The sequence below is a fragment of the Bidens hawaiensis genome, unplaced genomic scaffold, assembly GCF_021521415.1.
Source record: "Bidens hawaiensis isolate Kalapana, Puna unplaced genomic scaffold, B.hawaiensis_p1.1 tig00005935_1, whole genome shotgun sequence".
NCBI classification, from domain to species: Eukaryota; Viridiplantae; Streptophyta; class Magnoliopsida; order Asterales; family Asteraceae; genus Bidens; species Bidens hawaiensis.
Genome location: NW_027491390.1, coordinates 481,120 through 504,162, shown reverse-complemented (window position 1 = coordinate 504,162; position 23,043 = coordinate 481,120). Strand labels below are relative to the sequence as shown.

Sequence of the window (23,043 nt, the reverse complement as noted above, 5' to 3'; positions counted from 1 at the left end):
TAATGCTCATATACTGGAATATGTTGTTGGCCAATGTGCTTCACCCTTACCAATAGTTATAAAAATAATACATATATTTCATTGTGAACTTATAACTGCAAATGAGAACATAAATACTTTTTCCATTCTTCTAAAGACAAGTTTTTAGAACTTCAACATATTAAACATCATTAGTTTTTACTTCTTACGACTAAATTTTACACTTTACTGAGTTTGATAATATAGGCTTTTTATTTCACATCTCAAGCACCTTTCAAAATGGGAATTAATTAATGACAATATATCATACATCCTAAATGTAGATATTTTTACATTAAAGAAAATGTGGACTTTTAGGATAATTGCTAAAACAAAATTAATTAATATGAAAGTTTAAAAAAAATCTAGAAGGGTTTTCTTTTGACTTCACAATCTTTATATGAAAAAAATTCTTTTTATAAGTGTCTTTAAAGATAAACAAGAAGCAAAAAAAAAAAATCTTTTTTCTAAGTGTGATGAACAGGAACAATAATTAATTTGGTCATAAGAAGCAAGATGAAAAAAATCATAAATTATGGAGTGATGCTACCTTATTAATATCATACCTGACCCACAATGTCTGTTGGTGATGCCTACACCCACACTCTTATTTTTTACATGTATAATATATGTTTAAACTATTAAGTTACCCTTTCATGAACCAACCCCCCCCCCCCCCCCTTTCCATACCCACCAGCCTCCTATATAAACAAACTACATCCTTCATGTTCTACCATAATATTCCAGCACATCTTTCACAGAAACAACAAGAGAACACCCTTGATCCATTTCTCTCTAAGGTCATTTTCCGCATTGTAAGGTTCTAGTTTCATCGGCTTTAAAAGTTATTATTCGGTTTCGAAAAGAGATTAAAAGATATGAAGATGATGATGATGATAGGAAGCTCCAAGAGAAGCAAGGGACTTGGAGGAGTTCTTAAAGAACATAAAGCAAGGCTTTACATTATCAAGAGATGTGTGGTCATGCTTCTTTGTTACCATGATTGATATATGCAATCTCTTTGATGAGACTTGCTAATTGATCAAGTGGTTTGTATATAGAAATTATGTGGCTTGAGGAGCTCATGAACAATTTTGTAACCCTATTCGTTGGCCCTTAATGTAACTTCTAAGTATTCTACTTATGTTAAAGTCAGTTATTCATATTCTTTTCCCATTATGTGGTTTGGGAGCAAATTAATTTAATATTTCAAAAGTTTATTTATGAAAAAAAAATTATTTATTTTTGTTTCTAAGCATGTTTGTGATCTAATGATCATGTTGTTGGTTGATATGATCTCTTCAAATTCATGTGAGCACGTTTTTGTTTGGTTTTCGGTTATTCAATTACATCACTAATTCATCGTAGTTGTTTGATTTAAAAATCAAAACATTAGCGTATCTGAATATATGATCAATTTAATACACTTGTATACGTTTTTATAGGGACGTTAAAGGCTTCACATTGTGAAACTAAGAGCATCTTCAATGGTGTTCACATGGCACCTTTTGGATTTTGTAAACAGAAACTACAAACTACTTCCCTCATTGAAGTGGTGTTATCTTGACACCATTGGTTTGTGGGCAACGACGGAAGCATACAATTAAGAGTAGGTATTATAAAGGTTTTTGTAATTAAGTTGGTTTGAAGTTTGATGTGGCGTGTTGATGTGGTGCGTTGAGTTGGCAGTTTAAAACAAGGACGAGTGTGTTACATTGGTCATACTCTAAGCCGAACGTTTGATATGTTTTCTAGAAATTAATTATGTGGATAACCAAAGATGGAGTATTGCAAAATGGTGTGGAATTATATTAACAAAGTTTTCATTTGTTCGTTAAGTACTAGAAAAGGAAATTCCCTTTCCTATTAACAAAATGAAGCCATGGTACTTTATATCATATAGTTTAACTTCATCTTGGTAATCTCGGTTTTGGGATTGAGTTTGAAAAATGTTTATTGGCTTATTGGTGTTTCAGAAAGCCAGTAAGTTAACATGTGTTTGACATTCACAATTTTTTTTTAACTTTTTGAAATGGTTAAAAAACAGTTTTCCAAAAGCCTCAAATTCTAGCTTTTCAAAATAGCTTTTCGTAAAAGCCAATAAGCATTTTCAAACTTAATCCCAAACATGCTTTAATATGACATAAATAGTTATCATTTGAGAAATTGTTAGGAGATGTGTTGTGAATATAAAAATTAGGTCAACCTGCCAAGTGGTTAATTGTGTGTTTAATGAAAGTATATAGTATGTATATATGTTTAAACTTCTACATCATGGAAGTCCACACAAGTTTTTACTAACCCGTGAATTTCTATTCGTTAAAAATTCTGGATGAAACTTCAAAATTGTGTCCTCATACCAACATATGTTGTCATAAATTGGGAGGGGAACACCGACGGATTATTAACTAATACTTTAAATTACATTTCTTTTGTAATATACTTCCCTTCTGTTACAGATCCTTCGGTAATTACCAACGGATAATGTTCATCGGTAATTATCATGAAAATAGGAGCATAAACAACCTATCTCCTTTTGTAGTAAAAATTAAGTATTACTTTTTAAGACACATTTTATTGAAAGTTAGTTTATAAATTTAAATGTTTAGTGTATGAATTTGTTAAGTATATGTAAATAATACTAAACTGTTAGAGGTAAGGATTAGGATGATTTTATGGGTATGATTAAGCTTTTATTCTAGAAAGATAACATGTGAGAATAAGAGTGGTCTATGATCCATCTTATGATTCTTTGATTATTGATATAAAGTGGTCTAGTTGGTGCCACCTTTACACATGCTTTTGGTCAAACCAATTAACTTTTCACTCTTTTCTTGCTTTCCATTATGTAAGAAACCGACTAATATATGTTAACTATTTTGAATGTTCAAAAACTTGTGTTTGTAGGCGTAAAATTATACAACCATATATTTGGAAAATCTAGCCGATCGATGTATAGTGTAATGGTTATATATATATATATATATATATATATATATATTCAAGTTGCAGTTGGCTTTTTGTCCAATGGTATAGGGAATGATGGCTAAGGTGACACGTTAAGGTCTCAAGTTCGAAACCTGACTTAAAGGGGTTTTCTCATTGATTGCGTTCTTGGGCGAGTCAAGCTTGGAGCGTCAAAATCATTATGGACGGTTAAAATCAGGAAGACTCGCTGGGTATTGTGGGTGGTTTCAAACCAGTGTTGCAAAAATCCCGACTAGACACCAATTAATCGCTAGTCCTCACTTCACTGATTAACTTTGGGCTAGTTGACCAATTAATCGGTCAATGGTGAAATCCGGCCAAAATGACGGTTTCCGGTGAGATTCCGACCAAATTTAGTAGTTTCTGATGAGATTCCGACCAAAATTGGCGGTTTTCGGTGAGATTCCAGCAAAACCGGCGATTTCCAGCGAAAATTCCGGCCAAAATATGTTTGTGTATGTATAAAACTGAAAATTACATATAAAAAAGTGTGTGTGTGTATAAAACTGAAAATTATACATTCACGTCCGATCCGAGTAATCCCAATTAATCACGACTAATCCCGATTAATCGATAGTCTCCACCCCACCGCCCAACTAATGACTAACGATTTTTACAACACTGTTTCAAACACAAAATTAATCATATTTTGGAGATGTTTTGACACGAAGTGTCACATACAATGGTTTTTAGAAGTAATGATATTTCTGTCTTCAACCAAACAGCCAATAAATCTTGAGTTGTTTCCAAATTAAGTTAATTATATCACCCACTATAATGCATCCAAACAAGACCTTAATTAAACGAAAAATGATATTCGGTGCAGTCAGCACCAAAATAACAAGTAGTTGTGTGGTCACTACCTCCAACAAGCATCCCACGTGTAATGGGTTATGGTCCAATATATAGATATATAGCCATATAGGACACACTTAATTTAATTCTTTTATTCACCAAATTATACATCTTTAGAAATCCAATGTAGACTTAGTCGGTATGAAAACACCCCTCTTCATTTTCTATTAAAAAGGCTAGCAACGCAATTTGTCATCCATTTACATTTAATTTCGTTGTAAACACTACTTCTTAACGATGGAAAATTTTATAATCACATGATTAACATTAAGATATAGTCAAATGTTGGGCTTGAAATAGAAATTCTCCAAAATATAAGGGGTGTCTTAAAAACTCTACCATGAAGATCACAAGTTAATGTTAAGATACCATACCGAGATATGGTGATGATGATGATAAACAACGTTGTATGTCAATGAAACATAGTCAACGTTTGTCTTTTAAGGTTGAAATATGAAACACTTCAACTTAAATTCGTGTCGTCGATCGCATTCTTGTACCAACGAAGTATGTATTTTTCTTTAAAAAAAACATTAGATCAAACACAACAATATTGTTCAAAATATTACTATTACCTTTGGTTGGTTTGGTTATGAGCTAAAATAAATAAAAATAAATAAACACTAGTGTTAGCTATTTAGTCAATCAATAAATAACTACAAGTTTGTTTGATTAGGATATTCAACAAATCACTTTTTCCTGTCAAACAATAAATTAATTGAACCTATTCAACATTGTTGTTATGACAAGAATATCTTAATAAACTTAATTAGTATTTGATAGTAGTTTTAAGGATAATAACAACAGAATCTCATAATTGACATTGTGATCAAGTTGTTTATATAACAATGTAATGACTATTTAGTCAACTAAGCAATAAAGTAGTGATTGAATTGATTGATTATACAAAGCATGGATGACTTTAGTTTAGTCAAGCTATAAATAAATGAAGTTATCCAACATCGTTGTCATGATAGAGATATCTCAACAACATCAATAATTTAGGTATCCATATTAGTTCACGAGTGATATATAATATCACCAACAAATATCAACTCAATAACTAAGTGAGTTACCTCAAAGGAGTCAAATTTGTCCTCTTCTTTTAGTCAACACCTTAATGAGTAACATTGACTCACATAGTCACATTTCTATTGCTACAAGCTGCGTTGTTAGCCCTTTTTAAATAACAAAGCTTAGTGGTTTAAAATTAGCATTCATAAATCGCGGGGTCGTAAATGAAGTCCCTTTGACCATAACTAAGTAGCTTTGCGCTACGAACCAAAAGTATCAAAAGTGAATAGTGTAAACACGTGTTGGTTGCATGACAAGACACGTTTTCTCGCGTTTGATCACCTTTCATGAATCAAACTTTTAATGCAAGCAGACCCACCGTGAAAACACTACTACCCAAGCCCACAAGGGGAAACCCATGTTAGATCTACATATGTGTGTTTCCCTGCTATCTATCCAAAGACTAAAATGTCAAATGGTTTAAGAGCTGGCATTCCATCTAATGGGCCAGTCAAGAAATTCACATGTGCTTATTTCTTAACAAACATGGTGTGCATGAATATGTGAAAAAACACACCCTTAACCAAATCGTGACGGTACTTGAACCTCGAGATCTCTTTAAAATGTACTGTGTGCTCTCCATAGAAGTCCAAATACGCCTCACAAAAAGCAGGACATATCTATATAAAAACCGAGGAAATGAAAAGAAAAAAAAACGTTGTATTCTTCATGACCCAACCCAAGGTGTGGTTAGCTTAAGATTAATACTTGTCGGCCACACCTAAATAGTTAATGGATCACTTAATGTGTAAAAGCTAGCAACTCTCAAGTCTCAACGTGTGATCAGCCCCACCATGACCCAACCCAACGTGTGGTCAACTCCACAGTGACCCGACCCAACCCAACCCAACACTTGGTCCAATTTCTAACTATTTAAACACACCACTTCCAATAATTGGTTTGAAATACGAACGTGGTCATTATAATTTTAGTTTCATGAGTTAAAGGTCTAATATTAAAATTTGATGAATAACTTTTTGGTAACCTTAAATACTTTAACCCTCAATCACTTGAGAATATATTAATACAATCATAATATAGTTAAAACTTAAAACAAATGACTATTAGTTTTTAGGGGCAATTTTATATATACCCTTACAAATATTGAAAATATCATATATGTCTTTACAAAGTTATTAATATACATATATACCCAATTAATTAAAAATTTTAAAAGATGACCAAATTACTCTATTTTGGTTAGATGCATTAAAATGTTTACAATGTAGATAATTTGAACCTTCGAATGGTTTGTAATTTTGAAGAAGGGACGAAATTCGATTTGGTTGTCGTTAAAGGTGAGAAACGTCAATTAAAATTAAAATAATAACATAGGGTAAAAACATATTATGTAATAGAAATTGGTAGAATGGTCTATTCGTTAAAAAATGGCATATATGAAAATTATTTTTTTTGAAAAACAACGATAAAATAGTCATTTATTAAATTATTATTAATTAATAGAGGTATATATAATACTCTAATTGTCTTATAAGGACATATATGATATTTTAGTTATTTTGCAAGATCATAAATAACATTTTAAGTTTTGCTTGGGTATATATGATATTTATAATGTTTGCAAGGGTATATATGAAATTATTTCTAGTTTTTAAAATAGTTTACCCAAAAAGAAATGTCTCATCATGAAGTTTTCCCCGATTGCTTGACGTTCTTGTTTTCTTCCTAATCCGCTGAACTGGCTGCGCGTTTTAATTTTGAATTTGATTTGGATCGAATTTCATGAGTCTTTTTCGAAATTGAATCTAGGATAAGAATTTAAAGTTCGAATAATCGATTAGAGTAATTCAAATATTCGAATCAAACACCCTTATTTAAGATATATAATAATACATATAATTTATGAAAATACTCTTTTGTACACAGATATTACAATGTGCTTTTATGTTCTTTTTTTTTTGTGTTTTTACTTGTAATTGGTGGAAAGATTGGGCTTGACCAGATTGTGCTCTCTCTTTTTGGTTAGGCTTCTTGATACCAAGTTATATCAAGGCATATTGGGCTACTTCAATAATCCTTTTGGGCTCTAGTCCACTAATATAACCAATCACCAAACAGGACACGTGATTTTATTAGGAGTAGATTGATTATAAGCTGTTCTTAATATGAGAACCATGCACAATATTCTGATGCTAGCATGGTAGATGTGATAATATGATAACTATGCCAAATTGCCAATGGTAGATTATTATCACAATTACCCCTAATTCCCTAAAGTCAGTAAAATCTTATGCCCGAGCAAGCTGTCACAACCATTAATTGGCAGCGCGTGATCGGTTTTAACTCATGTCTCGGCCCATTTTTAGACAAAATATGATCCGGGGGCCGGTTTGTGGGTCACGATATCGCCCATAACCATCTCGGAATGTTCTTGTATGTAATGGTTCTTCCGTCTTGACACTCCATTCCGTTGTGGTGTGTTAGAAAACGTTAATGGCCTATCGGAATATAGTTGTCTTTTAGGTATAGGATCTTCATGCATCTTCACACACCACTTTTCGTCTATACATACAACTCATATAGGGGTATAAGGGTCATATAGGAAGAAAACGTTGTTTTTTAATGTCACACTATACACTTGTCAGTCATGTGTGATCTATACGGTCTGTATAACCTTATACGAGTCATACAGATTTGTACGGTCACCATATGAGTGATGTATCACATCCCTTCTTTTATATTTTTAAATTCCTTCTTTGCAGCCCCAGGTAGTGGGGTGGTCATACGCATGGTGACTTTGGTTCCCCACTATTTTATTTGTTTTGATATGTTATTAATTTATCATTCAAACAAATGTTGAAGACACAAGTGTGAAAGATGGAGGTAGCAGAAATGAGAATGTTATATGTTGCAGTTAGATCTGCAATGCTATATGGAACAGACTGTTGGGTCATCAAGAAGACATAAGTGCGGAAGATGGAGGTAGCAGAAATGAGAATGCTACGGTGGATGTGTGGGCATACAAGGTTAGACCGTATAACAAACGTTGTGTTTCGGGAGAGATTAGGGGTAGCGAACATAACAGACAAGATAAGAGAGTGGAGATTGAGATGGTTTGGACATGTGAAAAGAAGACAGACGACGAATCCTATTAGATCCGTAGAAAACATTACTATAGAGGGGGAGAGGGGTAGAGGACGACCTAAATTTACTTGGGACGAGAGGATTAGGCATGATATGATAGACCTAAACATATCCGAGGACATGGTTGAGGATATGAATTCTTAGAGAAGTAGAATTAAAGTTATGGATTTTTATGGAGAAAGGAATACCTTAAGGCTTCTATATATTTTACTTATTTCGTCGCACACCATAATGTTATTTTCTTTACATATATATAGTATTAGTATTATTATTATTACTACTACTATTATTATTAGTATTATTAATATTTTTATATTACTGCTGAACTTTGATTCCCTCTGTATTGTTTCATACATATGTATTTTAGAGCTGATGGTCTCTCTGAAAACCACCTCTTTCTCTCTTTAGATAGAGCTACGGTGTGTCTACATCCTACCTTTCTCAGACCCTACTTATAGATTTGCTGTGAGTATGATTAATGATTGATTGATTCAAACAAATGATGATTACTACACCACCACTCGTGAAATGAATAGGTTTATACTTTATAATGACATCACCCATACGTAATATCATGATGTGCGTGTATATATTTTTTCAGTTAACCGACCAATTAATTCAAAATATTCCATGCAAAATTTATAAATCAGGATAAATAATAAGTTGTTAAAGGTTATCATGCATATATATATATAACATCACATACGACATAGAACATAATCACATATAGATTCATTAATTAGGGAAACAAACAAAGACTTCAACATATATATAAGATTCATACAAATACAACCAATATTCTTTAAGGTTTATATGTTCATAAGTTAGTGAACTAGTTACATTTATTTGTTCTTTGCCTCTTAATGCTCACAAAAGAAGAATCATCCCTATAGTCTGTTTTCTCAATTAGTGCCTTAAGTGTTTCTTCAATGACGTTTAGCGAATGGTTCGCCATTTGTTTATTATCACACGTACTCAAATCACGATCTTCATTTGTTACAAACAAAACATTCTTGACTCGTCTACCAAGTGTTGTGATCTCGGCTTTTAGGGTTCTCAGTCGGAGCACTTTCAATGTTTTTACCAAGTCTTTCAAGAGGTCTGACCTATCCTCGCAACATAACGATGCTTTGATCACAATTCTACCCTCTTCATCAAATGTATTGTCTATGATCAACTCGTCTGTCTCACTGGGTACCGAACTTTGTTTGTCCATCATGGAGGTTTGGTGCTTTAGCTCCTTTACGTGTTGGATCACTTCAGCAAGTAATGTTGCTTTGTCTGTCTAAAGTAGTTCTTTACGGAGTATTTATTACTTTAATACTTTTGGTTAATATAACAAGTCAGATTTTAATAATCTAAACTATGTAATTCTTTACTTTAACCTTCATAGCCAAGATCAATTCCACTCATAATATTAATTCGTAGCCAAGATCAATTCGACCGATAATAATTCATAATAAGTGAAATCGAGTGGAAATCAAGTGTAATCAATACTTTTTATGTGAGTAGGATTAATTGTCTTGGCAAAAAAAGTGAATCTTCTCTGAGTTTTTAGTTAAACTGTCAATATGAATTATTATCGACCAATAACTTATAGTTTAAGTCATTATAATCCAATTTGTAAAATAAAAAAGTAAGCTACGAAGCTTTGTAAGATGGTTATTGATCCGTTCTCTACGCCTTCTTTCTGCTTCACTATGGCTTTTCGAGGCGGCTAGAGCTTTAGCATCCACCATCTCTTGAGCAGTCGTCTTACTTGTTTTAGCTTCAATACTAGACGGGTCTGGTCCATGGTAATTAGCCACTTCGAACCTTAATGGGTGGTTATAATCTCCGGTGGTGTGGTGGTGGAATGGTTGAGGGATTTGTGATGATGGTGATGGTTGGAATATAGATGAATAATCATGAAGATTCATGGTTTAGTGAATGTGTATTGCATGTGTTGATGAAGAAAATAGAAAGTGTAAAAATGGAATGAGTGTTCACTTTTATATCGAGAGGAGTAGTGCCTTTTTATACTTGGAATAATCAATAAATTGGCTTAAATATGGAGAATTTCAGAATAAACAACATATATAATAACTAGTTTTTCTACATAGCGCGTTGCATCGGGGCAGCCGGCAAAACTCCATCGTTGAAACTCGGGCGTTGGTTAAACCCAAACGTTACTACGATGAGTTACACGAATTCGGCCAGTACTAGCTGTGTTTGTTACGAGATAGACACTATGAGTAAAACTGAGCGTTAACCCAAAAAAATCGTCAAACTAACATATAAAAACATTAACATAAATAAAACAAAATATTGAAAATGATGTTTATTTGGTTGGCAAATCTCGTCAGTGGTAAAATCCAAGCGATGTCGGTCTCAAGCATTTAGGAGGTAACTTGCCACGAATTCGGTCGTTTTGATTACGTACATTACGATACCGAAACTAAAAAATGAAATATTTATTGAGGTGAACCAACAACCAATTTTTTTTTTTATTTTTTTGGGGGGGGGGGGGGTCGGTAAACTTACACATTGATAAAACCCGAGCATTTTCGGTCATAGGCTTTAAATAAGGTCGCAAGTCTAAGCAAACTCGGTCTGTTTCTTTCAGTTTTGCTATGATACCGGAACTAAAACAAAAAAAGAATGACGTTTGATTGGTTTCCATTACATTTATTATGGTTGTTAAACTAAAAATTAAAAAATAAATAAATACACAAAATTCACCGACCAATACGGTGCCGCAAAGTGGCTCAATAAGCCACTTGCGGCACCAAAGTTTCTATTTATATATATTAGTAATAGTAATAGTAATAGTAATAGTAATAGTAATATTATGGTTATTAAACTAAAAATTTTTTAAAAAAAAATAAACAAAACTCACCGACCAATACGATGCCGCCACAACTAGACAATTATATTAGTTTTAACTATTGACGGTTAATTATAACTGTTGAAAACTAGACAATTATATTAGTTGGAAAATCCTAAGTATGAACTATTTCAACAACAACTTAGTTATTGTTAATAAAGTTTGCTAACTGTTGATCTTAGTTACCACTAATGCAAGTTATACTTATTAGTCATCACTCATCATTATTAACTTACCATTGATAATTGATTGGTATCAACTTACAAGTGACGGCCAAGTTAGCACTAATGAGCTAACATTGATCATAGTTGTCATTAATGGACCAATTCAGTTATTTCTTACTAATTCCTGTTGAAGATTAGTAGCAACTTATTCTGCTCCTGGACCTCGTCTAGGTATTCCCTTTGAACCTATGAGTTCGTTGGTTCCTAGAATTCATACGATAATCTTGAACAAACATGTACTCCACACCGGTTAACTTGTATCAATGTACATTATATAAAATTATACTAAAATGATGTTGATGTCACTAAAATATTCGAACCTCACCTTTGGGATTCTTCATTCGTCCTATTCCTTAGTTCAGTTCATCGTAGCGATACGTTGGGTTTGGGTAGTTCGGTCATTTTTTATTCTTTCAGTTTGATCGCCGCATCAAAATTAGATTGTATTGTATAGAATCACCATCATACATATGAGTAATTTTGATATTGATGTGCATTGTTTAATTTTCTTAGGTTAAAGTAAATGGTCCAATTAATTTTCCATTTGTTCTTGCATCAACTATATATATGATGCCCACATGTTTTAAACTTTGAGAACCATTTAAGCAGACCCAATGAAATGAAAATATTAAATTACCAAACAAAATGAATAATGGTGAACATTCTGAATGTTTTGATGGAATTCAGAACTTTCAAATTTTATGACCAATGATTTGTCTTATATGGATTAACAATATTCATTGTTGTTTTATGTTCTACTTTTTTATTCTCTGTAATAATCAGTTCTGAAATTGTCAGCGCATAACATAACCCGTAGTTAAAAACTGAAATTGAAAAATATTAAATAAAGTAAAAATAAAAGGATGGAAATTGGGTAAAATGCGCAGTTGGATACAAACAGTAAATTAAAAACACTGCTAGAAATTTATTATTCACACATATAAATCATAGAAAAAAATTGTTAAAAAAAGTGTCAATCAAAGTAACACATTGTTGAAAACCCTAGTAATTTCTGGAGTATTTTTTTTTTAAAAAAAACCAACAAAAAATAATCTGATATTAAATTTGTGTGTGAGTTTAAGGTAGGGCTGTTCACGAGCCGAGCCGAACCGAACGAAGAGTTGCTTGTTGCTTGGCTCGTTTACAACCGAGCCGAACCGAACAGCTGAAATTCGAGCCGAGCGAAAACCAAAACGAGCCAAAATCGAATTGAGCATTTTTCGATCGAACATCGAGCGATTTCGAGCATTATTTATTATTTTTCAATATAAAATTTTTAATAAGAAACAAATTTTAAGGTTGTAAGTAATATATTTTATAAATAAATTAGTAGTTTTTAGACAAACATGTAATATATTGTAAATTTTTATTAAAAGTAAGTTTAGAGTGAGATATAATGATCACGTAAACAAATTTTAGTATTCTAAAACTTGAATCGAACAAATAAAACTATAAAATTGACGGAATATGAAACTTTTAAAGGGTTAAAAATAATTGGAAGCTTACATTTATGTGTTTTGTCTATATATTTATATATTTGTTCATATATAGTTATATATAAAAATAATTAAAAATATTCGAGCCGAATTGAACCGAGCAGACCCTTGCTCGTTGCTTGGCTCGTTTACAAACCGAGCCGAGCAGAGCGGCTCGTTTTCAATCGAGCGAAAAAACGAGCGAGCATTTTACGAGCAATTTTTGAGCGAGCGGCGAACGAGTTTAAGCGACGAGCGGTTTGAACAGCCCTAGTTTAACGATATTTAAATGGGCTCAAGATTCCTGAATGGGCTCAAAAAGTGTTTGGATTGGTTATGTAGATCCATTATTCGTAATTACTTTAAAATCGGCAATGAATGGAAGAGGTAAAACCGTAAAACTGTAAAAGAGAGAATTGACACCTTCTATTAATTTTTTTTTCTAAAGATTTGAGCTAGGTCTTGAGATGTTGTCAGTTTGAACCTTGAGCCCACCTGGACTTTCATCCCATCATGTGTTACCTCAGATAATTCTGCTCTCGCAGCGGCACGACTGTCATGTGACAGCCGTCGATATAGTTTTAAGGAGAACATGCAAGCCAAACTCTGAAGCCAACGTGAGCCTAGTTAAGACAACATAGTCTGACCAGAGTGGGACAACGAGACTCTCCAGTTTAGAAAATACGGTGGCCTATAAAGTATAATACACAAGAAAGTCGTCTTTTTAAAAGTAAAAATTAACTTTCTTTTTATTACTAAATACTAGTTTAACCAATCTTTTAACTCACAAATAACATTAATATCCTTCACGTGTAAACATGTATTATTATGTGATATGAAAAGTTTGGCAATAATTATTTTTAGGCGTTGAGTCAAAAGAGTGTTATGAGAAGGTTGTCCCACAGCACAGTGGTGATATATATACACATATAATGATAGCTAGTTAATGGTGGCTTTAATGAGATTTAATAACCGTCCACTGCACTTGGCTCTCCTACAGTTAGTTGTGCTCTATGTCTACAAACTTAATGCCCTCTTTAAACATGCATGTTATCATAGCCACATGTATTATTAATTGTTTAGTGCCCACTTATTAACGTTAACGCCTAGGGTTGTAAACGTACCGAATAAACAAAAACAAGACCTTGTTCATGTTCGTTTGTTAAAGAAATAATGTGTTCATAAACGCTTACCGAACGAGATTTTATGTTTGTGGAAATGAATGTGTTCACAAACACAAACGAACACAAATAAGATTTAGCGAAGCCTAGAAATTGAAATCGATGTATTCACCAATGTGAATGATGAGAAAGGAAATACGAACAATGGAAAATGGATGTGAGAATATGAAACCTTATTTTATGTTAGAGGTAATAAATTAAAGAATATAAAATGTCTAGATAAGATAAATAAATGTACAAAAAACTTTTAGAGTAAACTGCGGTTTTCGTCCCCGTGTTTGTCAAAATCTGCTGTTTTAATTCAATAGTTTTAAATTTGCGATTTCAGTTCATGTGGTTGCATTTCACTTGCAATTAAACCCGAATTCATTAACCCCGTTAACTCTGGTCGATAAACCCATAAGCATGCCCTCAAGTGAGGGGTAACTTTGTCCTTTTTTCTCCCCAAGTAAACCACGATCCTAATTCGCAAGCCCCCTTATGTGAGGGGTTGGGTGTATTTTGGGGGGAAAAGTACAAAACAGTCCCTCACGTGAAGGGCACGTTGATGTGTTTAACAACCAGACTTAATGGGATTAGTGAATTCAGGTTTAATTGCAAGTGAAATGAAACCATAGGGACAAAAATCGCTAATTTGAAACTATTGGGCTAAAATTGCAGATTTGGGAAAATCATAGGGACGAAAATCACAGCTCACTCAAACTTTTATGAACAACATATACAAATGAACATTAACACGAATGTTTGCGAACATAATTGAACGAACGAGGGCTATGTTCATTTTCATTTGTTTAACTAACTGAACGAAATTTCTTGTTTATGTTTGTTCATTTATTAAACGAACGAGCATATACAAACTTCTCGTAGAATGGTTCCCAAACTGTTCATTGAACGTTTGATTCGTCTACAATGCCTAACTCTAAAAAAAAAATTTTTTAATGACTAGCGAATGAAGCCCAGTTAATTACTCAGGGTAACCCAACAGCAAAAGGGGACCCCATAAGCCCGTGATTACAGACTGTGCTGTGTAGCCAAGCCTACAATCTCTTGTTTCGAGGAAACCTGTTGCCCAAAGACCCATGACGGTAAAACCCAGTAAGAATCAAACCCGAACTTAAGACCTTGCGGTCTCCAACCCAAATCTTCACTTTGCTCAAATACGAGTTGAGCTAAGCTCATTGGCAACTCTAGAAAATAATAGCATGGCAAAATAGTAGCATACATCCTATATTATTTTTTAACTCGACACTGTAAGTATACAAATATATACGGTCTCTTTCTTTGTAGTTCGAGGGTTCAAATTCCACAATACACAGAGTTAAAAAATAAAATATTAGCAATTAAAGAAAACACAATCACCATATTCTTTTTTAAAAAAAAAATTAGTATAACTTCATATATACATTATACTAAGTTACCAAAATAAACTTTTCTTTATACCTCTTATCAAAATATCTATATCATGCCATAAAGACCTACCTTTTGCCTTAAATTCAAACCATGTCTCTATTTCCCTTACTATAATTATATGTTTTCTTCAAGAAACATCAAAAATTTGTTGCATCAAGTTAACAAGTCATGGATACCACAACCCTTGACCACCATGTCTCCACCAATGGGTACATAACCACCACCACAAAAACCACCAAAACTAAGCCTTTTTCTTCTAAACTTAAGTGTATAAAGAAGAAAAAAAGTGGTGGTAAGAAAGATAAACAAAGCAAAATCCACACAGCTCAAGGCCTTAGAGACAGGAGGATGAGGTTATCGGTTCATACCGCTCGCAAATTCTTCGACCTCAACGATATGTTGGGATTCGACAAAGCAAGCAAAACCGTCGAGTGACTCTTTTCCAAGTCCGAAAAAGCGATTAATGAAGTCACTGAAACCCTTCAATCACAAGCTGATGTTCGAACAGTTAGCCGAGAAAATAATATTAATGATGAAAGTTCAAGAATCATGGTCAAGAATAATATTCCTAGTGATGATTTCCATCCACCGCAATTTGGGTTTCCGGAAATTAATCCTGATGATGATGATCATAACATGAAAGATCAACCATTATGTTATCCTGTTGAGTATTCAAACACTTATCACTTCCTGAAACACTTGCACTTGGATAATATTACTTCCATACCATCAACAAATGATCACTCTATATTTGATTACACCAAAAGTATTGCTGATCAGCCTCCTGCTTGTTGGTTAAATTCAAGAAATCCACTAAATGGTAGTAGTAGTAGTAATAATAATAATAATAATAATAATAATAATAATAATAATATGTCTTCCAGTACTTTCATGGGACAGTAAGCTAGCCACTTGTTCTTTATTTTACCATCATATTATTGTTTTCTTTCTTGTTGTAGTGTTGAATAAATGATGCTAGGCACCATGTATCAGTTGTATTATCTTTGTTGTCTATTTCTTTCACTAGAAAATATGTATATTTTTTATGTCCTTTATTCTTGAGTGTTGTACTGCAACTCATCTGCTTGCTAAAAAATTATCATCGTACTCAGTAAATCCCACAAATAGGAAAGCTATAATAGGGTCTGAGGAGGGTAAGATGTAGACAACATTACCTCTACCCCGTAGGAATAAAGAAGCTGCTTCCGGTGAGACTCCCGGCTCAATATATGTTTTGCATCAAGTCTTGGATATAAGGCACATAATACTCAACCATCAAAACACCTGTTCTGGTCCATTGGTGCATGATGCTTGATTAACCTTACGTTACTTTTAACGTTATATTCTGGATCATAAATAAAGGTAGATGTGAATTGATTTACCGCAAGTCTCCAACAAAATACAGAAAAAACTAGACTAATTTCTACATGAAGATTAATCTTCCCTTTTCTTTGAATGAAAAATTGATAAGACTATGAGGATGAAGTAGGCTTGGCCGCTTGGGCATAAAGCCCGTTTCCGGACCCGACTCAGGACCAGACCCTCACTAGTCACTACCCGTCCCACGGGTACAAACCAGGTTCCAGTTCCTCAGAAAAACCATACCTGAACCTGTAAGTGAACGGGAGCCAGTTTCACCATTACAGGGTCAAAACATGGATCCGACCTGGCGAAAAACCGATAAAAACCCAGTCAGACCGGCCAGACTCGACCATACTTGGATCTGGTTCCTACCTTAACCAGTTTTTGACTTTGTTGACCAAACCCGGAGCCGGTTATAAAAAAAACCCAATTTGTGCACCTCTAGGTTGAAGGAATGTAATGAACTTGGACCTAGCCCAGATAAGATCCATATAGCCCAGCCCAATCCAGTTGCTCAACAAGGTGAACCACACAAAAAGAATGGTCATAAGATATGTTGCAGTTCTGGAATCGATCAATGGCTCAAGGAACTCATGATTAACAAAGACCATAAAACAAATAACAATGCTTCGAAAGTACAAGCATTTTCGTTATATAATAAACCTAAAAGTCCAACCACGTGTTCTTCGTCCTTTCATCACATCAACTTGTACCATGTATGAAAATAAAGGTCAACTAAAAATAGTTGGTGAGTTTAACACAAGTTTATATCTATACATGTTTACATGAGGCTAAAATTTGTATAATTCCATGTGCATGCGTATTATATCAAGTAAAGATGAATACCTAAAAACATTAAATAAGGACCCGTTCGACTTGGCACAAAGTCAACTACTAAGGTGGGCGTATAATCATACTATATGAGGCTAATGATATAAATCACATAATCATATAGCACAAGTAGTTTGAATAAAATGAGGCTACAAACAATAACTATTTTTTTATAAAGCATACATGCTACGCGTTGCTTATTTTCAATATTTTTCGATTGATTGAACTTTGTTGGACTTGTTGAACAACTTCATATTTAGTTAGCAACTTATTGTACTCTAGATCAAAACCGAAACCAAGCCATGCTCGGCTAGGTTAGGCAGAAATGGAAACTATAACTTGTACACATATTTTCTTGTTATTTGAATTTGATCTTGTGGTTTAATAAGATATATAAGGTATGTAATTTTTCATAAAGACAGTAAACATAAACAAGCTATAAAATGGAATATATCATCATGAAAAAAAAAGAGATGAAAAATCACGCAACCCTCACGCTTCAGGGGTGTTTTCGTCATTTGATTGTTTATTCATTCGGCTTCTCAGTTCTTCAAATGCCTTCATGCTCTCTGCATCAAACCCTCCTGCAAACTGTAAACAAAAACCATAGTTTTTAATATAACTAACACACAACTTTTAACTTATATAACTCCAAAATTAATAATAAATATTACCTGATGAACACGAAATGCAAAACGCACGCCCTGAAGCACTAAAAACTCTCGGTTTGGTTCCTTTTCGGGCCCGTCCAGCGCATCAAGTTCTGAAGCAACACGCTTCATGTACTTCCTAGCCAATTGTACCGACGCCAACTTGATCTACAAATATAAATCGTTTTTCAATAAGTTTTACCTTTTAAACGTGTGACCGATTAAAACAATATAATTTAAGTTAACCATAAGTTAAGCATACCTTGCCTACAACACCTGAATCTTGCAACCAGTTCACTGGGATACCATATTCTTTGTATCTAGACACAGCCATATCCCTTGTTCTTAATAATGCATACACACTGTTTTCCACTCTGCAAATAATAACCAGATTGTATATATTAATTTTTTAGAATAATAATAATAAAAAAAAAAGAGAATTTTGTATCTTGTTACTTACTTCTCAAGCAGCTTGTACATCTTCTTCAAAGAAGCTTCACAAGAGAGGTTTGGATCGTCGGCAAAATTAGTTACTTGTGACTCGAGTTTCATGAGATCTTGATATTCAAAAGCTGCTTCTCTCAATGCATCTGCTTTGCTTTCTGGCCAGTCAAAGTGTTTCAATACTGCCCTCTCATCAACCTTCAAAATATATCATAACATGAGTCAATGTTTTGTTAGTTATGTTAGTTACATAACTAACTATAGAGTTGGTTAGCTTTGAAAGGCATACCAAGAACGAGAGCTCTTCGTCTAGCCAGCTTACGAAGGCGAGCAAATCTTCTATATCTGTAAACGAAGCAGCACGAACTTCAGAAGCAAGTGACTCGACGAAATCACCTTGAGTTTCCACATCCGCTTTTACCTGAAAAACGACAATACGTTTTATTAGCAACATATTAAATTAGATACAAGATTAGAATATTGAGGCTTGAGACATACAGCTAACAAGAAAGTCGATCGGTTCTCAATCTCGCCAATCATATTACTCCTTGCATCAGCAGTGTTGGACGCTATAGCGGATATAACAGACGTATCCTTCTTCGCTTCACGTTTCATCAAGCTTTGGTAGAATTCGACCAACTCTGGGGCCCGGTGAACTTTATCACCACCACCAGCACCACCACCTCCTCTGCCAAGGCTTCCTGGCGGAGGAGGTGGTAATGGTGGTCCGCCAGGTGGTGGCGGTGGACCTCCTGGTGGAGGAGGCGGAGGAGGAGGTCCACCGCCAGGCACTACCGGACCACCTCCAGTGGCAGTAGGCGGGCCGCCACCTGATCGTTTAGGTGGCGGACGTGCAGTCCTTGGTGGTCTTTTTTCAATATCAGCAAACTGTATCTTACTCACACCTTGTGAACCAACTGCAGTTCCATCTGCTGATTCATTAGCCGAAGCATCAGGGGTTAATGTTAAGGATTTTCTTTCCTTAACTTGCGCCAGTTTCGGCGGCAGACTAACCGTTTTACTATTGGTTGGTGGTTTGTAACCCGAACTGTCACCGAACCGGATGGCTCTCGCTTGATTGGCTTTTTCTTTAATCTTCTTTTCGCGTTCTAACGCGAGCTTATGACGGTCTTTATACGCAGGGTACTTTTCATCCAACACACCTTCAACTGATCTAGACATTAAATGAAATGATGATGCAACATTATCAGTTGCAGTAGGCGAATCTTGATCACCCTCACCGAACGTAGTGATCGCTCCTGACTCGCCCGCGTTTCTCAGCATAAGAGCCTCTAACGGGCCCCTCGGTTTCTGAATCCGTGGGGACCCCGTAAACGATCTCGCGGGTGAAGTAAGAGTACTAGACTGAGAATCATCTTTGGTTTTGCCCCATTTCTTAAGTTTTTGGATCAAGCTTGGTTTTTTACTAAGGCTGCTGTACCGGCTCGTTGAGCTATCGATCGAGGCGGTGTCGAAATCCTCGCTTCCAGGAGACGACGGGTGCGAAAAGTTGCTATCGAGGTCGGTGTCACCGCCTTGACCACGCTCGGACCCTGCATACTCCAACATTAGTTGTTTGGCTTTTTCTTGGGACCGCGGGCTCAGGTTTTTGTTTAAGTCAAGAGCCGAGGTTTTCCCTGCTGGGGTCTCGTAGTTTCTTAGCTCGAACCGTAGACACGCGTTAACCCAACGAAGGTAAACGAGCTCCTCGACTTCACTAAACCGGTTCATTTGGAGACCTTCTACTTGCTTTAACAGATCTTCATTGGTGTGTTTGAGCTTGTTTACCTCTTCTCTAACCCTGGCCACCATTTCGGTCTATAACACCATGTAAACACACATTATGTTAATTATAACTATCAGTAGTCATTATAAGTATTTAGTTGTTTTTAGCCCACAGGTCTGTTGTATATCTGTCTAGGTTTCTTGTTTCCTGTAAATGGGTCGGTTTTAGGCTCAAAATCGAACCAAAAACCAAAATTCGGTTTTTGGGTTTTCGAATACTGTTCGGTTTCAGCTTTTTCGTATTCAGTCTGGGCCCGGTTTGGTTTAAGTTTTTTTGGTTATACCATTTGGACATGAAATTTATTTGCAAAACTTTTTTTTCCCAAAATAATGAATTTGGGCCTAAATATTTTAAATAATTAATTATTACACATTTGGGCTAAAATATTTGTGTTACATTGGTTATTAAAAATTTAAAATCATTATAAATTTCTTAACATTCAAAGTTAAAAATGAAAATCCATACATCCGGTTCCGTTCGCTTTTTTTGGTTTTAATCACACACAAAACAGAATATTTGGTATTTACGTAAACATAAAACCAAACCGACATTTTTGTTTGGGTTAGTTTAGTTCAGTTCGGTTTTTTCGGTTTCATGCACACCCCTAGTTGAAATGCAGTTTACCTCGGTAGTACTGGATAATGTTGCGATGCGCGAATCGGCTGCATCGAGCTTAATAACCAACTCTCTTTTCTCATGCTGAAGTTCTCTGTTCTTCCTTTTAAGCTCCACAGCTTCAACTTCTAATTCCTTCAAAGCTTTTAACTTTTTATCAATATCAACATCTTTCCTAACAGCATCTTTTTCTTTAGTTTGAAGAATCCCAACTTGTTGTTTTAACAACAATAACTGTCCTTTGGTTTGATTTGCTTCAAGTTGAAACTGTCTTTGAAGCTCCTTGATTTTCTTTCTTGCCGAATCCAACTCCTTCTTGTATGCAGCCCCTTGAAGCACTTCTTCCTGCAGTTTCTTTCTCTCGGTTTGTAACGAGTTTATTGTCACGTTTAACATATCGATTTCAACTGTTTTGATCTTTACTTGTCTTTGCAACTCCACAACATCAGATTCTTGTTCTTTGAGTCCATAATATTCAAGCAACTCGCCTTCGAGTTTGACTTCTCGTTCCTCGAGTTCTTTGACCAGGTTTCGTAACCGTTCCAGCTCGTGTTCGTTATTCGCCATCTCAGCTTCGTAAACCCGATCTTTCTCGTATGGAATATCGATTTCGCCCGATAAAAGATCCGCAAACTCTGGGAGAATGTCATCTTCAAAATCAGGACTGTTTGGCTGCACATTTATCAAACCACTTATCAGTTTCACCTCTTCTTTTTCCTCTTCTTCTTCATCCTTTCCTGAACAAAAAATTATAACAAAATATTATTCAGATATTCAAAATAAATTCAAAATAAGAATAATAATTTGGTGTCTGAAAGAGCAAGAAGTAATAATATATTAATAACCTGCAGATTTGTTTACAGGATTCGACGGTGGGCGTTTAACATTAACCTGCTTAACTGCATAAGCTGCAATTGAAGCAGCAACCAGAAAGCCTACCCTGACAATCATATGGATACTGTGAATACAAAACAATAATATTTCCACCAAAAACCGAAACCGATGTCAACCAGCATCCCAAGACTTCATGATCAACCATTCAAAGCATCTGCAAACAATTTAAAATCTTTCGAAACAATAAATTAGCAAACTTTGAGGAGCTTTATCTGTTCTGATAAGGCAGTATGTTTCGATGAGTATAACGTTTAATACCAACGAATTTACAAGGCAAAAACGACTTGAAACAACTGTAAGTTTGTAAAACTTGAATCCAAATGTGTTTTGGATTATAAATAGTTGTGGAAATTGGTTAAGGATTTGACTGATGATGCCAATTGTCTAGCTTTAACAGGTTAACAATTAATGCGGGCCAACGGGTCCATAACTCCATATCCCAGCTAACTATATGTCTAGTGTCCACACAAATTCTACAGTTATGAACCATACATGCTGTTATCTTGATAACCAAGCTAAAAACAAGTAAACAGCAGCCACCAATAACAACTGTTGGATTAAAAACCAATCTTTATATTGTGTTTTTTTGTCTCAAGTGTTGCTAGAAAGGACTAATATTTGATTTAGGGGGGGGTGGTTTCCATTTTATAAGACTAAGTGCAAAAAATGGTTACTTTTTTTGGTTAGTTGGTGGAAATGAAAATACAGATGGGAAAGATAAGTTAATAAAAGAAAGGTAGAGATTGTTCTTGCTTTAATGGATTGATGCATATGGCATATGTTAATAAAAAAAGAGAGTAAAACAAAATCTTATCCATGAATACAAGAACAAGCCTTTGTGGCCACATATTGGTCCTTTATGCTATTTCTTAACATACCAAACATTTATTATCTTATATAATAATAGGTGTTTATAGATGAAATTTATATGTATCATAACTTTGTCACTTGCATGATGAAACTAAAGTAAACTAGTTTTTTTTTTTTTTTGGTGAAATTTTTTTAATAAAACATATTGAAGGTAGGTGCCAAGAGGCTGGAAACTGGACCACTATATTGTATGGGCTAATTGTGATTGAATAAAAACAAGGAATATGATGCTCTGGTTATGGGAAAACCTTACATTCTTTGGTTGTCTTATCATTTGAGGATGAGTCTGATGAAAAAGGAGTCACATATTTAATACTAGTTTTTAAAACGTGAATTATATTTCTTTATTTGTATGTATGTTTATTTATCAAACATGATATAGAAAGAATTGTCCC

At 34.5% G+C, this 23,043-nt stretch overlaps 1 protein-coding gene and 3 pseudogenes across 2 annotated transcripts; 2 read left to right on the top strand and 2 right to left on the bottom strand.

Moving 5' to 3' along the window:
* The first annotated feature begins 725 nt into the window (after window positions 1–725).
* On the top strand, window positions 726–1,239 carry LOC143631023 (small polypeptide DEVIL 4 pseudogene; annotated as a pseudogene).
* Window positions 1,240–8,872: 7,633 nt separating this feature from the next.
* LOC143631048 (transcription factor bHLH30 pseudogene) lies at window positions 8,873–10,031 on the bottom strand (annotated as a pseudogene).
* Window positions 10,032–15,180: 5,149 nt separating this feature from the next.
* On the top strand, window positions 15,181–16,099 carry LOC143631047 (uncharacterized; annotated as a pseudogene).
* A 1,629-nt stretch (window positions 16,100–17,728) lies between these two features.
* Window positions 17,729–22,304, bottom strand: LOC143631079 (protein CHUP1, chloroplastic-like). 2 transcript variants are annotated; one of them, XM_077099930.1, is made up of 9 exons: window positions 21,730–22,304; window positions 20,894–21,621; window positions 19,284–20,301; window positions 18,982–19,235; window positions 18,773–18,904; window positions 18,500–18,681; window positions 18,302–18,413; window positions 18,064–18,207; window positions 17,729–17,980 (listed from the first exon to the last, which is right to left on the bottom strand). In XM_077099930.1, exons 1-9 carry the CDS (start codon window positions 21,833–21,835, stop codon window positions 17,882–17,884), a joined length of 2,775 nt encoding a protein of 924 aa, XP_076956045.1. In that variant the 5' UTR covers window positions 21,836–22,304; the 3' UTR covers window positions 17,729–17,881. The 2 variants fall into 2 exon arrangements, with proteins under 2 accessions (XP_076956045.1, XP_076956044.1); XM_077099929.1 differs by having other exon boundaries at window positions 18,982–20,301.
* Window positions 22,305–23,043: the final 739 nt, after the last annotated feature.

Excerpts from the sequence above, each read along its gene's own strand:
- LOC143631079 (XM_077099929.1), bottom strand. The coding sequence starts at position 21,835 with ATGATTGTCAGGGTAGGCTTTCTGGTTGCTGCTTCAATTGCAGCTTAT. Across the intron at positions 18,414-18,499 it reads ATGTACAAGCTGCTTGAGAA|AGTGGAAAACAGTGTGTATG; the intron begins GTAAGTAACAAG and ends TATTATTTGCAG. Across the intron at positions 18,208-18,301 it reads ATTCAGGTGTTGTAGGCAAG|ATCAAGTTGGCGTCGGTACA; the intron begins GTATGCTTAACT and ends TTATATTTGTAG.